This window comes from Neoarius graeffei, chromosome 3 (genome assembly GCF_027579695.1).
Source record: "Neoarius graeffei isolate fNeoGra1 chromosome 3, fNeoGra1.pri, whole genome shotgun sequence".
Lineage (NCBI taxonomy): Eukaryota > Metazoa > Chordata > Actinopteri > Siluriformes > Ariidae > Neoarius > Neoarius graeffei.
The window spans coordinates 87,736,940-87,754,753 of NC_083571.1; the positions used below are offsets into that span (position 1 = coordinate 87,736,940).

General features: G+C 41.4%; 1 protein-coding gene across 3 annotated transcripts in view; it reads left to right on the forward strand.

Moving 5' to 3' along the window:
• usp24 (ubiquitin specific peptidase 24) overlaps positions 1 to 17,814 on the forward strand; it is a 278,284-nt gene that overhangs the window by 225,429 nt on the left and 35,041 nt on the right. For all 3 annotated transcript variants that reach the window (XM_060917596.1, XM_060917597.1, XM_060917598.1), the window contains 13 exons: positions 92 to 211; positions 2,025 to 2,150; positions 2,267 to 2,365; positions 9,403 to 9,485; positions 9,735 to 9,876; positions 10,000 to 10,119; positions 10,887 to 11,107; positions 12,831 to 12,955; positions 13,107 to 13,248; positions 13,336 to 13,486; positions 15,350 to 15,445; positions 15,562 to 15,665; positions 17,150 to 17,263. In XM_060917596.1, the coding sequence (XP_060773579.1) occupies positions 92 to 211; positions 2,025 to 2,150; positions 2,267 to 2,365; positions 9,403 to 9,485; positions 9,735 to 9,876; positions 10,000 to 10,119; positions 10,887 to 11,107; positions 12,831 to 12,955; positions 13,107 to 13,248; positions 13,336 to 13,486; positions 15,350 to 15,445; positions 15,562 to 15,665; positions 17,150 to 17,263 (1,643 nt within the window). The remainder of the gene's footprint in view (positions 1 to 91; positions 212 to 2,024; positions 2,151 to 2,266; positions 2,366 to 9,402; positions 9,486 to 9,734; positions 9,877 to 9,999; positions 10,120 to 10,886; positions 11,108 to 12,830; positions 12,956 to 13,106; positions 13,249 to 13,335; positions 13,487 to 15,349; positions 15,446 to 15,561; positions 15,666 to 17,149; positions 17,264 to 17,814) is intronic.

The following is a 17,814-nucleotide window of genomic DNA, read 5'->3' on the forward strand; positions in this document are numbered from 1 at the left end:
TGGACAGTGGTTGTGTATATAAGGTGTGTTGTCACACTTGAAGTTAAAAGGCAAGTAAGATGCACTGTGACCTTTGTGTTTGCCGCCTCAGTACCTCCCACCGGTGGATGGCCGCTCCATATCGGGGTTTGTGGGACTGAAGAACGGTGGGGCAACCTGCTACATGAACGCTGTCTTTCAGCAACTCTATATGCAGCCTGGCTTACCTGAGGTGTGTGCACCATCTCATCTCATTATCTCTAGCCGCTTTATCCTGTTCTACAGGGTCGCAGGCAAGCTGGAGCCTATCCCAGCTGACTACGGGCGAAAGGCGGGGTACACCAGTGCCATCAAATTCACTATCACGATCAAATTCACCATCAGACTCCTGAACAGCTGACAGGAGTCTATAACCATGGACTCTCTCCCTGTAAACTGTTCTTGACTGTTTACATTTGTTTGCACATATTTGCACATTACTGCCTTTTTTTTTTTTTTTTTTTACATTTTTTACATTTACCTTTATTTTCTACAATACTGGGTTTGTTTGGGGTTTTTTTGGCTTTTATTTTACACTACATTGCCTTTACTTGGTATTATTTCTTCCTGCCTATTTATTTATTTTTATTTTTTTCTCGGTCCAAATCCTGCGCTCCTGATTGGCTGGCGAGCAGGTTCGTATCCTACAATACGGACCCCGGTTACAGACCTCTGGCGACTCGCTCATTCACAACAGCAACAAACGTAGTAGCATTTTTTTTGTCAACATTTATCTTTTTTTTTAAATAAGATTTATTTATAAGATTATCAAAAATCTTGTAAATTTTTGCCAGCATTTCTCAGGAGAATAGCATTAATTTTACAGCATGGATAGCGATAACAACAGTGTTCACACAGCGAAAGCGAGTTTTACTACCCTGAGGAAGAAGAAATAAAATAAAACATTTCAGGAGAAAGCTAAAAACCTGTAACTTGCTAACGCTGAGCAAAAACATGGCTGAATCCTGAATAACTCCCATTTGTATAAATAGGGGACTACATAGGCGGCAAAATGTAGGTTTTTTTTTTTTTTCCTGCCATGGAAGTGCACCTGGATACCGAGGAGGAAGCAATTTGCATTACAGCCGTGAATGAGGATTCAAAATGGCATTAATTTTACAGCATGGATGGCGATAACGACAGTGTTCACAGTGAAAGCGAGTTTTGCTACCCTGAGGAAGAAGAAATAAAAGAAAACATTTCAGGAGAAAGCTAAAAACCTGTAACTTGCTAACACCGAGCAAAAACATGGCTGAATCCTGAATAACTCCCATTTGTATAAATAGGGGACTGCATAGGCGGCAAAATGTAGTTTGTTTTTTTTGTTTTTTTCCTGCCATGGAAGTGCACTTGTATACCGAGGAGGAAGCAATTTGCATTACAGCCGTGAATGAGGATTCAAAATGGCGGCTTGGCTCGGTTTTCCCTTTTGGGCACTCTCATTTTCTGTTAGAATTTAGTAAAGAAAAAAATAAATATATTATTTACCAGCTCGGCCCAGAGGGCCTCGATCAGTACTTTCAAGACCTCGGTCACGGTATTTCACGATACGGACCTCCCAGCTGGTAAATAACATGTATGTATTTGTAATTGACATTCATGGTGGACAGCAAACTAAATTTTCATTGTGCAAGAGGACATGTCCTTACTGTGCATATGACAAACACTGAACTTGAACTATCAAAATAAATGTTCGTTTCTGATCAGAAATGTGGTAATCGCTTCATTCTGGCCATCAGTTCATATGTCTGGTCCATTTTATAGTATATACACATCACTAAAATGATATTCACAAATTATTGATGGTGTCCGTTTGGTATGAGCTTAGTCCTCTTAACACTCTATTTCCACAAGATGGCGCTAGTTACTACAGTAATGGGTTTTGTTTGTGTTTTTTTTTAATCATTATTGTTAATCTTTTTTTTTTTTTAATTTGAGAAATAATTCTTGTATGCTGCAAGTGTCTCAGCATTGTCTAATAGGACATTTTTAAATGTTTGTGCCAGGCTATCCTGTCGATAGAAGATGACACCGAGAACCCAGAGGAGAGTGTGTTCTGTCAAGTGCAGTCCCTTTTTGGCCATCTGATGGAGAGCAAGTTGCAGTACTATGTGCCTGAGAACTTCTGGAAGGTGAACAGTGTTGACCAACTTGTATTCGGTTAACAGAAAATGGTCACGTCATGCTCAATAAAAATACTGATTTTGGGGATGGTGTTAATGTTAAAATGCTAAATGTATCTGTGCAGATCTTTAAGATGTGGAACAAGGAGCTGTATGTGCGAGAGCAGCAGGATGCCTACGAGTTCTTCACCAGCCTGGTGGACCAGTTGGATGAGCACCTGAAGGTAAGTAGTTAGCTTACTAGCTCGTTATTTGTAAACTGGCAAAGCAACGTGAAATAAAATCCTCAGTAGTTTCTCTGAAAGTCTTATACATATTTAAAAGGGTTTTTCCATCAAACATAAATGTTTTCTATACCCTCATTATCCTAACGATGATGTAAATCGTTTTAAATTCATCACGGAGCAAGCTCAGTAGCAGACAGCACGTTTGCAAGTCTGACCTTCGATCAGATCAGAATCTTTGTCATCGTAAAAGAATTTACAATGAAATTTTGTTTGGCAGCAGCAGCATCCCAATGCAGCTCAAAACACCTATAAATATAATGCTCTGGAATATATGACTGTTAAAGTATTGTACCATTAAACACGGGTATAAATGTAATGCTATAAAACATAAAATTAGCAGAAAGTGTTAAAATATTGCGCCATCACCCTTAAAGGAACAGTCCACCGTACTTCCATAATGAAATATGTTCTTCTCTGAATTGAGACGAGCTGAGCCGTACCTCTCCGAGCTTTGCACGACCTCCCAGTCAGTCAGACGCGCTGTCACTCCTGTTAGCAATGTAGCTAGGCTCAGCATGGCCAATGGTAGTTTTTGGGGCTGTAGTTAGATGCGACCAAACTCTTCCGCGTTTTTCCTGTTTACATAGGTTTATATGACCAGTGATATGAAACAAGTTCAGTTACACAAATTGAAACGTAGCGATTTTCTATGCTATGGAAAGTCGGCACTATAATGACAGGCATACTAACACCTTCTGCGCGCTTCAGCAGTGCATTGATACCTTCACTCCTGTTTTCCCCCTCTCCCCCGCCCTCCTGACTAGACTGTGTTCCAAGGAGTGCAGGCTACTTGTCTTGGTGGTCACGTTGGTTGTATTGATGGAAGTTAGGGGGGGCGGGGGAGAGAAAAAAAAACAGGAGTGAAGGTATCAATGCGCTGTCGAAGCGCGCAGAAGGTGTTAGTACGCCTGTCATTATAGTGCGGACTTTCCATAGCATAGAAAATCGCCACGTTTCAATTTGTGTAACTGAACTTGTTTCATGTCACTGGTCATATAAACCTATGTAAACAGGAAAAACGTGGAAGAGTTTGGTCGCATCTAACTACAGCCCCAAAAAAATACCATTGGCCATGCTGAGCCTAGCTACATTGCTAACAGGAGTGACAGCGCGTCTGACTGACTGGGAGGTCGCGCAAAGCTCGGAGAGGTACGGAGCAGCTTGTCTCAATTCAGATAAGAGCATATTTCATTATGGAAGCACGGTGGACTGTTCCTTTAATCCCAGTGCTTTTGTGCAACAGTGTGAATCATCATTCAACAATATATAAGGGAGAATAAAAGTTAACTAAAATTTGACGCATTCAGAATATATAGAAGTGTATGAAAAGCATTGAAACATCAGTGCGAAATTAAAATTATGTGCAAAATTGGCTCCGTTATGAGACCAGCAGTTAATAGTCGTCAAAAAACAAAATCACATTCTGTTCCATAAAATGGAAGACTGAGATTATGACTGGGTGTGGTAACATTTTCCCAGCTCTGGGGTAAATGTTACTTTTATGCAACAGTTCTCTTGACATTTCAGACACAATGAGGCCAAATATTGTTTATTTGTGCTCCGTCAGTGAAAGAGCATGGGAAAATGATGGTTCCCAAGAAGCTGCAACTGGATACGAACGTGCTGCATGTTGCCATATATCTCTCAGACTTACTGACCACCCATAGTCCGTCTAGAAGTGGAATTTTATGGAGTGGGCACAGACAAGTGGAGTGATGCAAATAGTGAAATGTCTCAATGCTGTTGCGTAACATCGTCGCTCCAGTCACATTAGTTGGTAGTTATCTGTAGCCACTTTATCCTGTTCTACAGGGTCGCAGGCAAGCTGGAGCCTATCCCAGCTGACTACGGGCGAAAGGCGGGGTACACCCTGGACAAGTCGCCAGGTCATCACAGGGCTGACACATAGACACAGACAACCATTCACATTCACACCTACGGTCAATTTAGAGTCACCAGTTAACCTAACCTGCATGTCTTTGGACTGTGGGGGAAACCGGAGCACCCGGAGGAAACCCACGCGGACACGGGGAGAACATGCAAACTCCGCACAGAAAGGCCCTCGCTGGCCACGGGGCTCGAACCCAGGACCTTCTTGCTGTGAGGCGACAGCGCTAACCACTACATCACCGTGCTGCCTAGTTGGTAGTTACTGTTGTATAATTAAATAATGTTGGCTGGCTTTGAGTGGTATATCAGATATATTCCATTCTGCTAGCATGATATTGAACAAGTTGAAGACGAGTTCAGTATCATGCTAGCTGAATGGAATATATCTGATATACCATGGGGGGAAAAAGCCATTATTGTTATTTATTATTATTATTGGTGGCACGGTGGTGTAGTGGTTAGCGCTGTCGCCTCACAGCAAGAAGGTCCGGGTTCGACCCCCGTGGCCAGCGAGGGCCTTTCTGTGTGGAGTTTGCATGTTCTCCCCGTGTCCGCGTGGGTTTCCTCCGGGTGATCCGGTTTCCCCCACAGTCCAAAGACATGCAGGTTAGGTTAACTGGTGACTCTAAATTGACCGTAGGTGTGAATGTGAGTGTGAATGGTTGTCTGTGTCTATGTGTCAGCCCTGTGATGACCTGGCGACTTGTCCAGGGTGTACCCCGCCTTTCGCCCGTTAGTCAGCTGGGATAGGCTCCAGCTTGCCTGCGACCCTGTAGAACAGGATAAAGCTGCTAGAGATAATGAGATAAGATTATTATTATTATTATTATTATTGTACATACACACACTCCATATCAACATTCTCGTAGGCCAATGCAAGCTTACCTGTAACTCAGTGCTGTTCGTGCGACAGTCCACTTGCTTTCTAGCCGGTGTAACATTGAATAGGAGCGTTAGCATAGGCCAACGCAAGCTTATCCGCGACTCGGTGCTGTTAGCGTGGCAGTCCAGTTACTTTCTAGCCAGTGTAGCATTGAGTAGGAACATTAGCGTAGGCCAACGCAAGCTTATCCGCGACTCGGTGCTGTTAGCACAGCAGTCCAGTTACTTTCTAGCCGGTGTAGAATTGAGTAGGAGCATTAGCATAGGCCAACGCAAGCTTACCCGCGACTCTGTGCTGTTAGTATGGCGGTCCAGTTACTTTCTAGCCGGTGTAGCATTGAGTAGGAGCGTTAGCCTAGGCCAACACAAGCTTATCTGCGACTCGGTGCTGTTAGTGCGGCAGTCCAGTTACTTTCTAGCCGGTGTAGCATTGAATAGGAGTGTTAGCGTAGGCCAACGCAAGCTTATCTGCGACTCGGTGCTGTTAGCACAGTGGTCCAGTTACTTTCTAGCCAGTGTAGCATTGAGTAGGAGCATTAGCATAGGCCAACGCAAGCTTACCCACGACTCAGTGCTGTTAGCGCGGCAGTCCAGTTACCATCCAGCCAGTGTAGTGTTCACGAAGGCCGACGCCAGTGCAGTCAAGCTGAATATTATCATTATTATTATTACTTTCCCTGTGTAATTTACTTAGTTAATTTTAAAATCAACATGGACAGCTCCACACAACGGAGTGGCTTGGCACCCAAAATTCTCTCAAAATCTTCCGTTTTTAATGACACAAACCTGACGGTCATGTTTGTTTACAAATTGTTAGCCGCTTGCTAGCGCGGAAGTTTTCTGTGTTGTTTTGACAACGTGCAATATTGTAGCAATATTGCACGCTCGTTCTCCATTGCATACATGTCAACCTTTAGTTCCCCATGCCCTTACAAAATCTGTACTTTTCCCTTACATACACCCATGAGCTCTTATACATGAGAAAAAATTCCAATATATAATCCAAAGCACCGATGGTTTTATTCCACATTATACACTCCTATTGTAATAGGCGTATTTATCACACTGCATCAAGTTAACGGGATCACATGCATGTACTGAATAAAAAGACATTTTAGATCCCAGAGAAAACAACTGAATTAAAAAGGACTCTATGTCCAGTCAAGTAAACAATTATCTACTAACGAGAATGACTGACTGACTGAACTATAAACTTAATTATTTAATATACACTGTATCAGTAATACCAGAATTATCGATGTAAATTGTGCAAATAAGATGTATTAATATTAAATAGTTCATAAAAACTACACAAAGTTCTATTTGACAAGTGTTGACATCACCTACAATATTACACTCCACCAAAGAAAATTACTAGAAATATAACAGCAGTACTTAAGTAGGTATGTTAATTAAAATAGTAGGTTACATGTAATAAATTTTATATATAATTATGTCAAACAGTAAATGAAGGTTAGTAAAAGTTCCATTTGAGGAAAAAGCAGTGTTCGATCCAACTAAAGATGACGGAACCACATCAAGTATATTATGTAAACAAGGATAAGTGAAAATATTAAGTTATGAAGTTAAATTGAAAATCTTCCCAGTCATTTATAACAAGAATTTACACTACCGTTCAAAAGTTTGGGGTCACCCAGACAATTTTGTGTTTTTCCATGAAAAGTCACACTTTTATTTACCACCATAAGTCGTAAAATGAATAGAAAATATCGTCAAGCCATTTTTCTGGCCATTTTGAGCATTTAATCGACCCCACAAATGTGATGCTCCAGAAACTCAATCTGCTCAAAGGAAGGTCAGTTTTATAGCTTCTCTAAAGAGCTCAACTGTTTTCAGCTGTGCTAACATGATTGTACAAGGGTTTTCTAATCATCCATTAGCCTTCTGAGGCAATGAGCAAACACATTGTACCATTAGAACACTGGAGTGAGAGTTGCTGGAAATGGGCCTCTATACACCTATGGAGATATTGCACCAAAAACCAGACATTTGCAGCTAGAATAGTCATTTACCACATTAGCAATGTATAGAGTGGATTTCTGATTAGTTTAAAGTGATCTTCATTGAAAAGAACAGTGCTTTTCTTTCAAAAATAAGGACATTTCAAAGTGACCCCAAACTTTTGAACGGTAGTGTAAATCTTATTCCTTTACGGAGTGTTCTTTGCTGTACAAAGATGTTGCAGATTTGGCACTAGCTATAATATCACTGCTTGGGTAGCAGTTGTAGCTCCTCGTCACAGTTCATTTTAATTTGCAGATATGCAGTTCATGTGTCTGCAGCCATATTTTTTCTGTACTCAGGATGAATTTTCCTAACAAATGAAAGCCCTCTCACTATCTGCATTGCTATGGTATGTGGGAGGCACAGCAAAGCAGGAAAGTTGTTTCGGCATTGGAAACCTGGCAACACCCAGAGCAGTCATTACCACCATTACTCTTCATTCAGTACTTTTCCAGTTTACTGAAGACTGATGGTAGTAACGGGTGTTGGTCATCTGTGTCTACATATAATGTCTATCAGCAATTAAAATGTTTAGGGATGCGAAACCATAAATCGCCGGGTAACTACAGTTGCCGTTGTATAAACGGCAACTCCCAGTATTGCCTCCCTAAATTATCATCATAATGGAGGAAGCTTTCCTACATGCGAACAGTAAAAACTTTTTTTTTTAAACAAAAAAAACAAATGCTTACCTGTGCAGTCTTTGAATCGGGAAAAGTTTTTTTTTTTTTTGCTAGCTGCGATAAATGGTCTGCCACAGTCGGGGGGATATTGTGTTCCACGAGAACTTGGCAGAAAATAACTTCTGCAGTCATCACAGAAGTCTGGACGGTCCGAGCCGATGTACTTAAATGACCGAGAAAACCATGTGCAACTATAAAACGACATAAATCGAAAATAGTTCCGTTTCATTGTAGCCTAGTAAACTAGACCCACCCACCTAGCGGCCAAAAATGTTTTTGCCTAGCGAGTGGGTCTAGCCTCGCACCATATCAACAAAACACCCCGGGCATCAAATTGTGCCCGCCAATCACAACGCAAGGTTTTTGTTTGGATTCTTTGGGCGGGCTTTTGCAGGAGTGACGGCAAAGCTGCGCGACGCTGGAGAAAGCACAGCAGGAAAGATGGCTACGGCTAGTGAACAGTGCTCGTTTGACTCCGCTTTGGAATCAGTTTTAGAAGAATTAGACTTGGAGTTTTCGTTGAAACATGAGCAGGAAGAGGCTCTCCGCTCATTCCTTTTTAAGAAGGACGTTTTCGCTGTTTTGCCGACCGGCTATGGCAAAAGTCTGATCTACCAGCTAGCTCCGCTCGTAGCCAAAAGGATGGGGCTAGTTTGTGCAGTACGAAGAATTAATAAACAGCTTTGAAACATTACTTTTTGATTGTTTCTTATTTTCCCGTTATTTTAAATTTAAGGGAAATTATTTCACCAAACACCACTAAATAAAAACTCTCAAACAGTTTAAGCAAACACTTGAAAAACACTTGAAAAAAAAATGAGTGTATGTTAAGTATGTGGTACAGACTCCAAACTTGTGGTCATTATCTCCAAACTTCTTAATATCTAGAACCTGTTTATTAATTAATACGCATTTTGAAAAATTCTTTATTTCAAGGCCTCCCCCACTGCTTTCTGTCGCTCTGACTACGTCACAGTCACTGTTGCGCTGATTGGTCAGAGCGTTGGCCTATACGCACAGAGACAGTTTGAAAGACAACGGGTTGTTCCTCCCACACCCTTCGGAAATGTCTACGACCGAGACCAGACTAAATATTCACATTTAGTCTGGCTTGCCAGGCTAGTTTCATTGGGCATACGTGTTTTGAAAAAATAAATGGTGGATACTAAGAAAATTTTCTCGGAGTAACAGAAAAAAACCTCTGATACAAAACGTAATTTTCCCGTATGAAAATCAGTGTACGCCGTATTAGCCAAAAAATTGCATTTTCCCGTACAAAGTACGGGGAAACCGTATAACTTGGCATGTATGCCATTGGGTAGAGTGGCGTAATACACAGAGGATAAGCGATGTTATAATAATATTGCATGCCATCAGTAAACCCGCTAGAAGGGAATAGAACCCATGTTTTTATTCCATGGAAAAAGTGTTCTGTATGTATCGTAATTGGCAATATATAATGATTATTTTTTTTTTTTTTTTTTTTGCCTTCAGAAAATTGGAAGAGAGCAGATCTTCAAAAATACATTCCAGGGCATTTTCTCTGACCAGAAAATATGCAAAGACTGCCCACACAGGTCAGTAATATTGTCCGAGCCGACTTTCTTACCGATGCAGTAAATATTAGGAATTAAGATGCATAGTACAGTTAAACGAGTGCAGCTCTGACATGTCATTGACTTGAGTTTAAGTTTGGTGCACTACTGATGCATGACTGAGTTGAGGAAGTGCTCTTGCTGTTTCTCTCTCTCTCTCTCTCTCTCTCTCTCTCTCTCTCTCTCTCTCTCCCCCCCAATATCCTCTTCCCACCCACCCCTCATATACAGGTATGAGCGTGAGGAAACCTTCATGGCACTGAACCTCGGGGTGACATCATGTCAGAGTTTGGAGATTTCTCTCGATCAGTTTGTCAGAGGAGAGGTGCTGGAGGGCAGCAATGCTTACTATTGTGAGAAATGCAAAGAGAAGGTGAAGACCTATGCAGACCTGTGTAGCCTTTTGCTTGCAGTGCTAACTGATGAGTTTATTATACTAATACGTGTAGGCTAAATGTGTGTGTGTGTGTGTGTGTGTTGATAATGTGTTTTTTAGAGGACTACAGTGAAGCGCACATGTATTAAGTCATTGCCCAGTGTGCTGGTTATCCATCTCATGCGTTTTGGCTTCGACTGGGAGAGTGGACGCTCCATTAAATACGACGAACAGATCAGAGTAAGACATTTTTATTGCTGTTGACTACTAAAAGATGTTATGGCATTCTTGGGCATGTAGCTGATTTTACAGGATCCAGCAGTGATCCCATTTGTGGAGCAGCCTGGGAAAACCCTTCACGTGGACAAAGTCTGATTATTTTCTGCGATTATATAAATATATAGTTCTCTAAACTACATGCTTTCCTGTACTTTAACTGGTGTTGCAGCATTTTAAAATAGAAAAGGACCAAAGCGTAGATTCTGATTATTTCATTAAAGTGAAGGATGTCCTGCATTTGTAACATAATCTACAAAACTAGTGCACAGTTTTAAAGGGTTATACATTGATAATGGGAAAGCAGTTACCATTTTGATTGCCAGCATCATGTACTGTATATCAGTCTCCGTTTGATCACCCAAAGTACAAGTGACCACCTTTATTTCTTTGTTTTGATGATGTCATGCGTTGCAGACCCTTTGACAGCCGGTATAGGATTACAAACTGAACTGATTAAGCTTTTATCCGTTTCACTGCGTCACATAACTTTCGTGGTCGCAGCAGGACAGTCACTGCGTAAGTAAATCACACCGAACTAGCAAGGTTTTAGACATCTTTAGGCCAGGGAGACTGGCTGTATTTACCACCGTGTTTGGTAAACTGACTCTTTAATCAACATGATCTTTTCACAAGCAGTCAGTCAAAGCGATGGTTTTGTTTTCCCAGACCACCACACACTTCTCTTACATGATCCGAAAACTATAACGGTGATCAATTTGTCTCACTAGTTCCCGTGGGTGCTGAACATGGAGCCGTACACAGTGTCCGGCATGGCGCGACAAGACTCCAGTTCAGATCACGGAGAGAACAACAGAGGGGGAGACGCTGGGCCTGGAGGCTCCCCACGCAAGAAAGTCACCATATCTGAGAACTATGAACTTGTTGGAGTGGTGGTACACAGCGGCCAGGCACACGCAGGACACTACTACTCCTTTATCAAAGACCGCAGGTAAGCATGGATTCAGCGTAGGCACCACTGTTCATTTTAGGTGGCCTTTTTCCTTAAAATAGGAAAGTATTACTCTTCTTTAGCAACTATTAATCAGCTTCACAGCCCATATATACGCCACATGTGCAACTTTTCTCACAACCACATCTTAAACATTTGGCCGGAATGTGAGGTATTGGAGGATTTGAAAAAGTAAAGACTTTTGCACCTTTGCTCTCTCTCTCTGTGTGTGTGTGTTTTTATATACTACTGAGGACCAAATGTCCCCACAAGGATTGTAATTTCTGACAAGTTCAACCTTGTGGGGACATTCGGATGGTCCCCCACAAAGAAATTGCTGGGTTTTTTGTTTTGTTTTGTTTTCAACAAAAATTTAAAAAAATAAGAGCCAAAAAGTTTCCTTTTCATGACTGAAGTTACAATTAGGTTTAGGTGCAGGCACAACATGAATTAACTACAATAATAATTGTCAATGGAAGGTCCTCACAAAGATAGTGAGACAAACGTGTGTGTGTGTGTTTGCGTTTTTATATACTACTGAGGACCAAATGTCCCCACAAGGATTGTAAAATCTGACAAGTTCAACCTTGTGGGGGCATTCGGATGGTCCCCACAAAGAAATTGCTGGGGGGTTTTTTTGTTTGTTTTGTTTTCAACAAAAATTAAAAAAAAAATAAGAGCCAAAAAGTTTCCTTTTCATGACTGAAGTTACAGTTAGGTTTAGGTGCAGGCACAACATGAATTAACTACAATAATACTTGTCAATGGAAGGTCCTCACAAAGATAGTGAGACAAACGTGTGTGTGTGTTTGCGTTTTTATATACTACTGAGGACCAAATGTCCCCACAAGGATTGTTAAATCTGACAAGTTCAACCTTGTGGGGGCATTCGGATGGTCCCCACAAAGAAATTGCTGGGGTTTTCTTTTGTTTTGTTTGAAACAAAAATTTAAAAAAATAAGAGCCAAAAAGTTTCCTTTTCATGACTGAAGTTACAATTAGGTTTAGGTGCAGGCACAACATGAATTAACTACAATAATAATTGTCAATGGAAGGTCCTCACAAAGATAGTGAGGCAAATGTGTGTGTGTGTGTGTGTGTGTGTGTGTGTGTGTGTGTGTGTGTGTGTTTTTATATACTACTGAGGAACAAATGTCCCCACAAGGATTGTAAAATCTGACAAGTTCAACCTTGTGGGGACATTCGGATGGTCCCCACAAAGAAATTGCTGGGGGTGTCGTTTTGTTTTGTTTTCAACAAAAAAAATAAAAAATAAGAGCCAAAAAGTTTCCTTTTCATGACTGAAGTTACAGTTAGGTTTAGGTGCAGGCACAACATTAATTAACTACAATAATAATTGTCAATGGAAGGTCCTCACAAAGATAGTGAGGCAAACGTGTGTGCGCGCGTGCGCACACTAGTTTATTTCTTGTATGTGTGTATTGGGGGCTGTTACTGATTTGGCCCAGTGCCTTTTACAAGTGGTTTTGCATCTAATTGCTTAAGCAGGTCCAGATGCTTGGGAGTCATACTTTTTTTTCTTAAACTGGAACAGCTACCCAGGGACTATAGGAATGCAGGCATGACCTGAATACAATAAGCTAAGCTAATGTTCTATTCTTTTTTTTTTCCCCCCTTCCTCTCTCTCTCTCTCTCTCTCTCTCTCTCTCTCTCTCTCTCTCTCTCTCTCGCTACAATTCTCTCTTCTGGGCCTCTCATCTAGGGGAGGTTCGCGAAGCCGGTGGTACAAGTTTAACGATAACGTTGTTGAGGAGTTCGACATGAACGACGAAACCCTGGAGTACGAGTGTTTTGGTGGAGAGTACAGACCCAAAGTCTACGATCAGTGTATGTTACCCTTTCTCCAGATCCATTTGTCCAGACACCCATCTGACCACCCAGCACCTGCACAAGAAATCACCTCACCAGATACCCATGAATGTAAACTGTATCATTAGTAAATCCTTTGCTGAAGATCTCATGCCCTGTTTTCCTGTAGCTAACCCGTATCCAGATGTGCGGCGACGCTACTGGAATGCTTATATGCTGTTCTACCAGCGCATCAGTGAGCAGAACTCGCCTGTCCTCCCCAAAAAGAGCCGCGTCAGCGTCATGAGACAGGAAGCCGAGGACCTGTCTCTGTGAGTTACATACCTTACCAGTAACGAATCGCGTATTAATGGATTTTTTTTTTTAAAGGCTAATATTTAGCCGTGTTTTTCTCTCAGGTCTGCCCCTTCGTCTCCCGACATTTCCCCTCAGTCATCCCCGCGACCTCCCAGAGCCAATAACGACCGGCTCACTCTACTCACCCGGCTGGTCAGGAAAGGAGAGAAAAAGGGCCTGTTTGTGGAGAAGATGCCTGCCAGGATCTTCCAGGTCCTGTTATTTTACATCCGACATCAAACTGTCTGTCTCGGAGGAAGAATACAGATCGAAGCTCAGCTCCATCTATCTGTCTATAGTAATCCTGGTGAAAGCTTATTGACGAGGCTATAACTGGTAGCTCACATCATGTAATAACATACAGCGAGCAGGTTAACTAGTTAAGTTCACGAATACAAAAAGGAAATGAATGCAGGACATCATGTTTTTGTGCCCTCAACGAAAAGACACCAAATCATTGGGTAATGTTTTGGCTGTTGTCAAAAAAAATCTTCAAGTTTGGCTAATGAATTTATTTTCTGTAAGCGTGTTTATCCGCCAGGTTGAGTGCACCTAGTAAACAGGAGAGTTATGTGGCTCTGCGCTATATTTTACTCAGTTGATTCAGGCCCACTTTACACGGGGACGGTCTGAAACAAAAACGCAAAAGTCCGTTTTCGTTCTCACTTTTTTCCGCGTCTACACGACCGCTTTCAAGGGGGAAATCTGCATCTATACAGTGACGCATAAATGTGTGGAATTCAATTGGATGTGCATGCCAGGCGGCTAGGTGGTGCTGTGAAAGACCTCCGCTATGTCTGCACGCATGCGCAACGTCTTCCGTCTTGTCTGATCTGCACATCTGCGCCGCCAAAACTTTGACTACTTTGGCTATGGACTCCTGGACGTTTATTAAAGCTGCCAGAGCAGCTTGAAGGTCCGTTGAATCGATGTAATCAGACATGCTCTTAGTTTTTTACTTACTTTCTTACTTCCCGGGCTGGCATGTACAGTATATGACATGTATGACGTAAACGTGTACCCGACGTGAGCAGATCCGAGCAGAGTTTCGCGTATTGGGTAGTTTAGACGGATATGCAACGGGGGCTGTTTTTAACTTATCCACTCTGGAAGGCGTTTTCAATTTTTTCCCTTTTTCAGCCTCGGAAACACTGTCCCCGTGTAGACGAAAGGCACTTCCAATAAAATATTTAGTCGTTTTTACCCGACAGCGTCCTCGTGTAAACGGGCCCTCAGTGTTTCCATGTACCTGTGTGTTCCTGATTCTAAAAAGACCATTTGTCATCTCTCACTCCAATTAATACGTTCGCTAAAAAGCCGAATCTCACTTCAGCCAATGTGTGTAGCGCAGCAGATGGAAAGATTTGGAAGTTAAACAGAGCCAACATACACTACCGTTCAAAAGTTTGGGGTCACTTTGAAATGTCCTTATTTTTGAAAGAAAAGCACTGTTCTTTTCAATGAAGATCACTTTAAACTAATCAGAAATCCACTCTATACATTGCTAATGTGCTAAATGACTATTCTAGCTGCAAATGTCTGGTTTTTGGTGCAATATCTCCATAGGTGTATAGAGGCCCATTTCCAGCAACTCTCACTCCAGTGTTCTAATGGTACAATGTGTTTGCTCATTGCCTCAGAAGGCTAATGGATGATTAGAAAACCCTTGTACAATCATGTTAGCACAGCTGAAAACAGTTGAGCTCTTTAGAGAAGCTATAAAACTGACCTTCCTTTGAGCAGATTGAGTTTCTGGAGCATCACATTTGTGGGGTCGATTAAATGCTCAAAATGGCCAGAAAAATGTCTCGACTATATTTTCTATTCATTTTACAACTTATGGTGGTAAATAAAAGTGTGACTTTTCATGGAAAACACAAAATTGTCTGGGTGACCCCAAACTTTTGAAAGGTAGTGTACCAGATGAAGCCTTTGTATTGCCAGGCACCTGGCAATACAAAAAAAAAAAAGAATATCCTTTACACAGAATGTGCTTTGTCTCGGGTATGTAGTGCATTGATTTGTTCACCCCTCTGGTAGATCTTGTGTTTAACAGCCAGATGTTTGTCTTTACAGATGGTGAGGGATGAGAACCTAAAGTTCATGAAGAACAGAGATGTGTACAATAGTGATTACTTTAACTTCACCTTGTCACTGGCCTCCGTCAATTCGGTAAGACTTCACCGCACGATTTTTTTTATTCCCCCCCTTCTGGATAAATATCTAAATGCTTTGCAGATTAAAAAGTAAATAAAACATGAAGGCTGTTCTTTTTACAATGTACACAGACAAAGTTGAAACATCAATCCTATCAGGCCATGGCGAAGACCAGCCTGCAGCTGGCGGTGCAGTTCCTGTTCCATACGTACCTGCGCACCAAGAAGAAGCTTCGGTATGGGAGCTCACTCGATCAAGTTATCTCATAATTTATAAAATGCTCCAAGCAGCTCCAAGCTTTTTTTTTTTTTTTAAGTTACTTGGTGAATCATGGTACGACTGTGTCTCATGTCTTCTTTATTGCTCTTGTTCAACACGAGACACAATGCATACATGTCAACCTATACGGAATGTCCGTATTTTATACGGATTTGATTCAATAAACATAGTATACGGGCGTATAAATAAAGTTATACGGATTCTTTAAAAAAACTTCAATATTTATTTAGAGCTATAATCAATTCCCACGATGATAAGAGCGCATAACATTTACAAACGTACTGTACAGCACAGACAGCCAGTAAAGAGTCTTATGAAATCGCGCGTTATCTTGTGGTAGCAAGACTTCGTTCCACTTTTGATCATGCGCACACCGCATTGCGAGAATCCCGCCAATCGTGAAGTCATAGACATATAAACATAGACGCCGCCTTCTGCGTAGAATCATGCGTCATCCTCGCCGCCATATTGGATGTGGCAAAGTGGAGATTCTTCAACCGTCTCGGCGTCTAGACAGTAGCCGAGAATAAAGATGCCTCATTCATGTGCTGCGTTTAACTGTACCAACAGGTTTACCGTCCAAACGAGATCACATGGGATTACCTTTCACAGGTGAGACTGGAAAAATACTTTTCATTGTATTTGGTCATTATAACGTAATTTTGCGAACAGATTTTTCTGACTTTGTGGCTAATATAAAGTCTCGTGCATAATAGCCGCTCGGTGAAACCTGTCTCCAAACAACGAAGTATTTCCTTCGTAACTATGCTGATAACACTTTGTGTTTTTGTCAAACATTGGAGCTTTGTATTCATTCTGAAGGTTTATTGTTATTAGTATTGAATAAAAAGTAACTGGGATATATCATTGTTAATTATCATTCAAATTTTAGGTGAATTATTTTAATTTGCATCTTATACGGATTTTATAAGGGAAATACAGATTTTGGAGGTTGGTTATATGGGTTTGATTGACCAAAGGTTGACCTGTATGACAATGAGTAATTCAGCACATTTTGGACAAACCCAGGCGCAGCACAGATTTTCATCTTCGTGACAACCGAGTCTACTGGAAACAAATTTTCTATTTAGTTTGTGCTACAAGTGAGTTAGTCACTTAGAGGTGTGATATTTTTGTCTGACTGCTACATGAATCTCAAATAGTAATCATTTGGGGATGTAGTGCACAAGAACACTTGTGTTTTACCCTGTGTAGTGAGCATACAGCGTGAGGAGTGGGGAAAAGAACGTAACGTCAGCTTAGCGAGACAACAGGTTTTGTCTGTCCTGTTTATTTATGTACTAAAGGGTTATTTATTAAGTAGAAGTCTTGTAGGTAAATATAAGCATACCATTCCTGTGTCCATAAAATTTCAAACTAATCTCCGCTGTGAGAATGTGTTACTGTATAGAAATGAATGTGTGTGTGTTTCCCTGCTAGGGTTGATACAGAGGAGTGGATAGCTACAGTGGAGATGTTGCTGTCGAAGAGCAGTGAGGCATGTCGGTGGATGGTGCAGTACCTGGTAGCCGCTGAGGGACGGGAGATCATCAAGTGAGTAGGAATATAGTCGTGATATACAGTATATAGCAGTGGCGGCTGCTGGTTTTTAAAACAGGGGAAGCCCATTTTACGCATTCATCGTAAAACCTGTAGGCCGGATATCAAAGCATAGAAAGGTGTGCCCCATTAGCATAGTGAACTAGACAACCCTACCTAGTGGCAGAAAGTATTTTTGCTTGTACATTTCATGTTATAGTCTGGCTTGCCAGGCTAGTGCCTCATATCCTTAATCAAAAATATCAAACATCCAAAAATCACTGGCTATTCAACGAAGAGCCTTGAACATCATACCCTGATATGCAACACAGAGTCTTTAACACAACACCCAGCTGTGCAACACATCTTTGAACATCATCTGCAACACGGTCTGGAAATTCATAACCAGGTAGGCTATGCAACACACAGAACCTTGAATATTATACCCAGGTATAACCTACAACACAGAGCCCACCATTCTCTTAACATTACTGAACAATATACACACTTCAGATTCATGAACATGAACACTATTTATACACAAATTCTGCCCTCCGCTCCTTTTC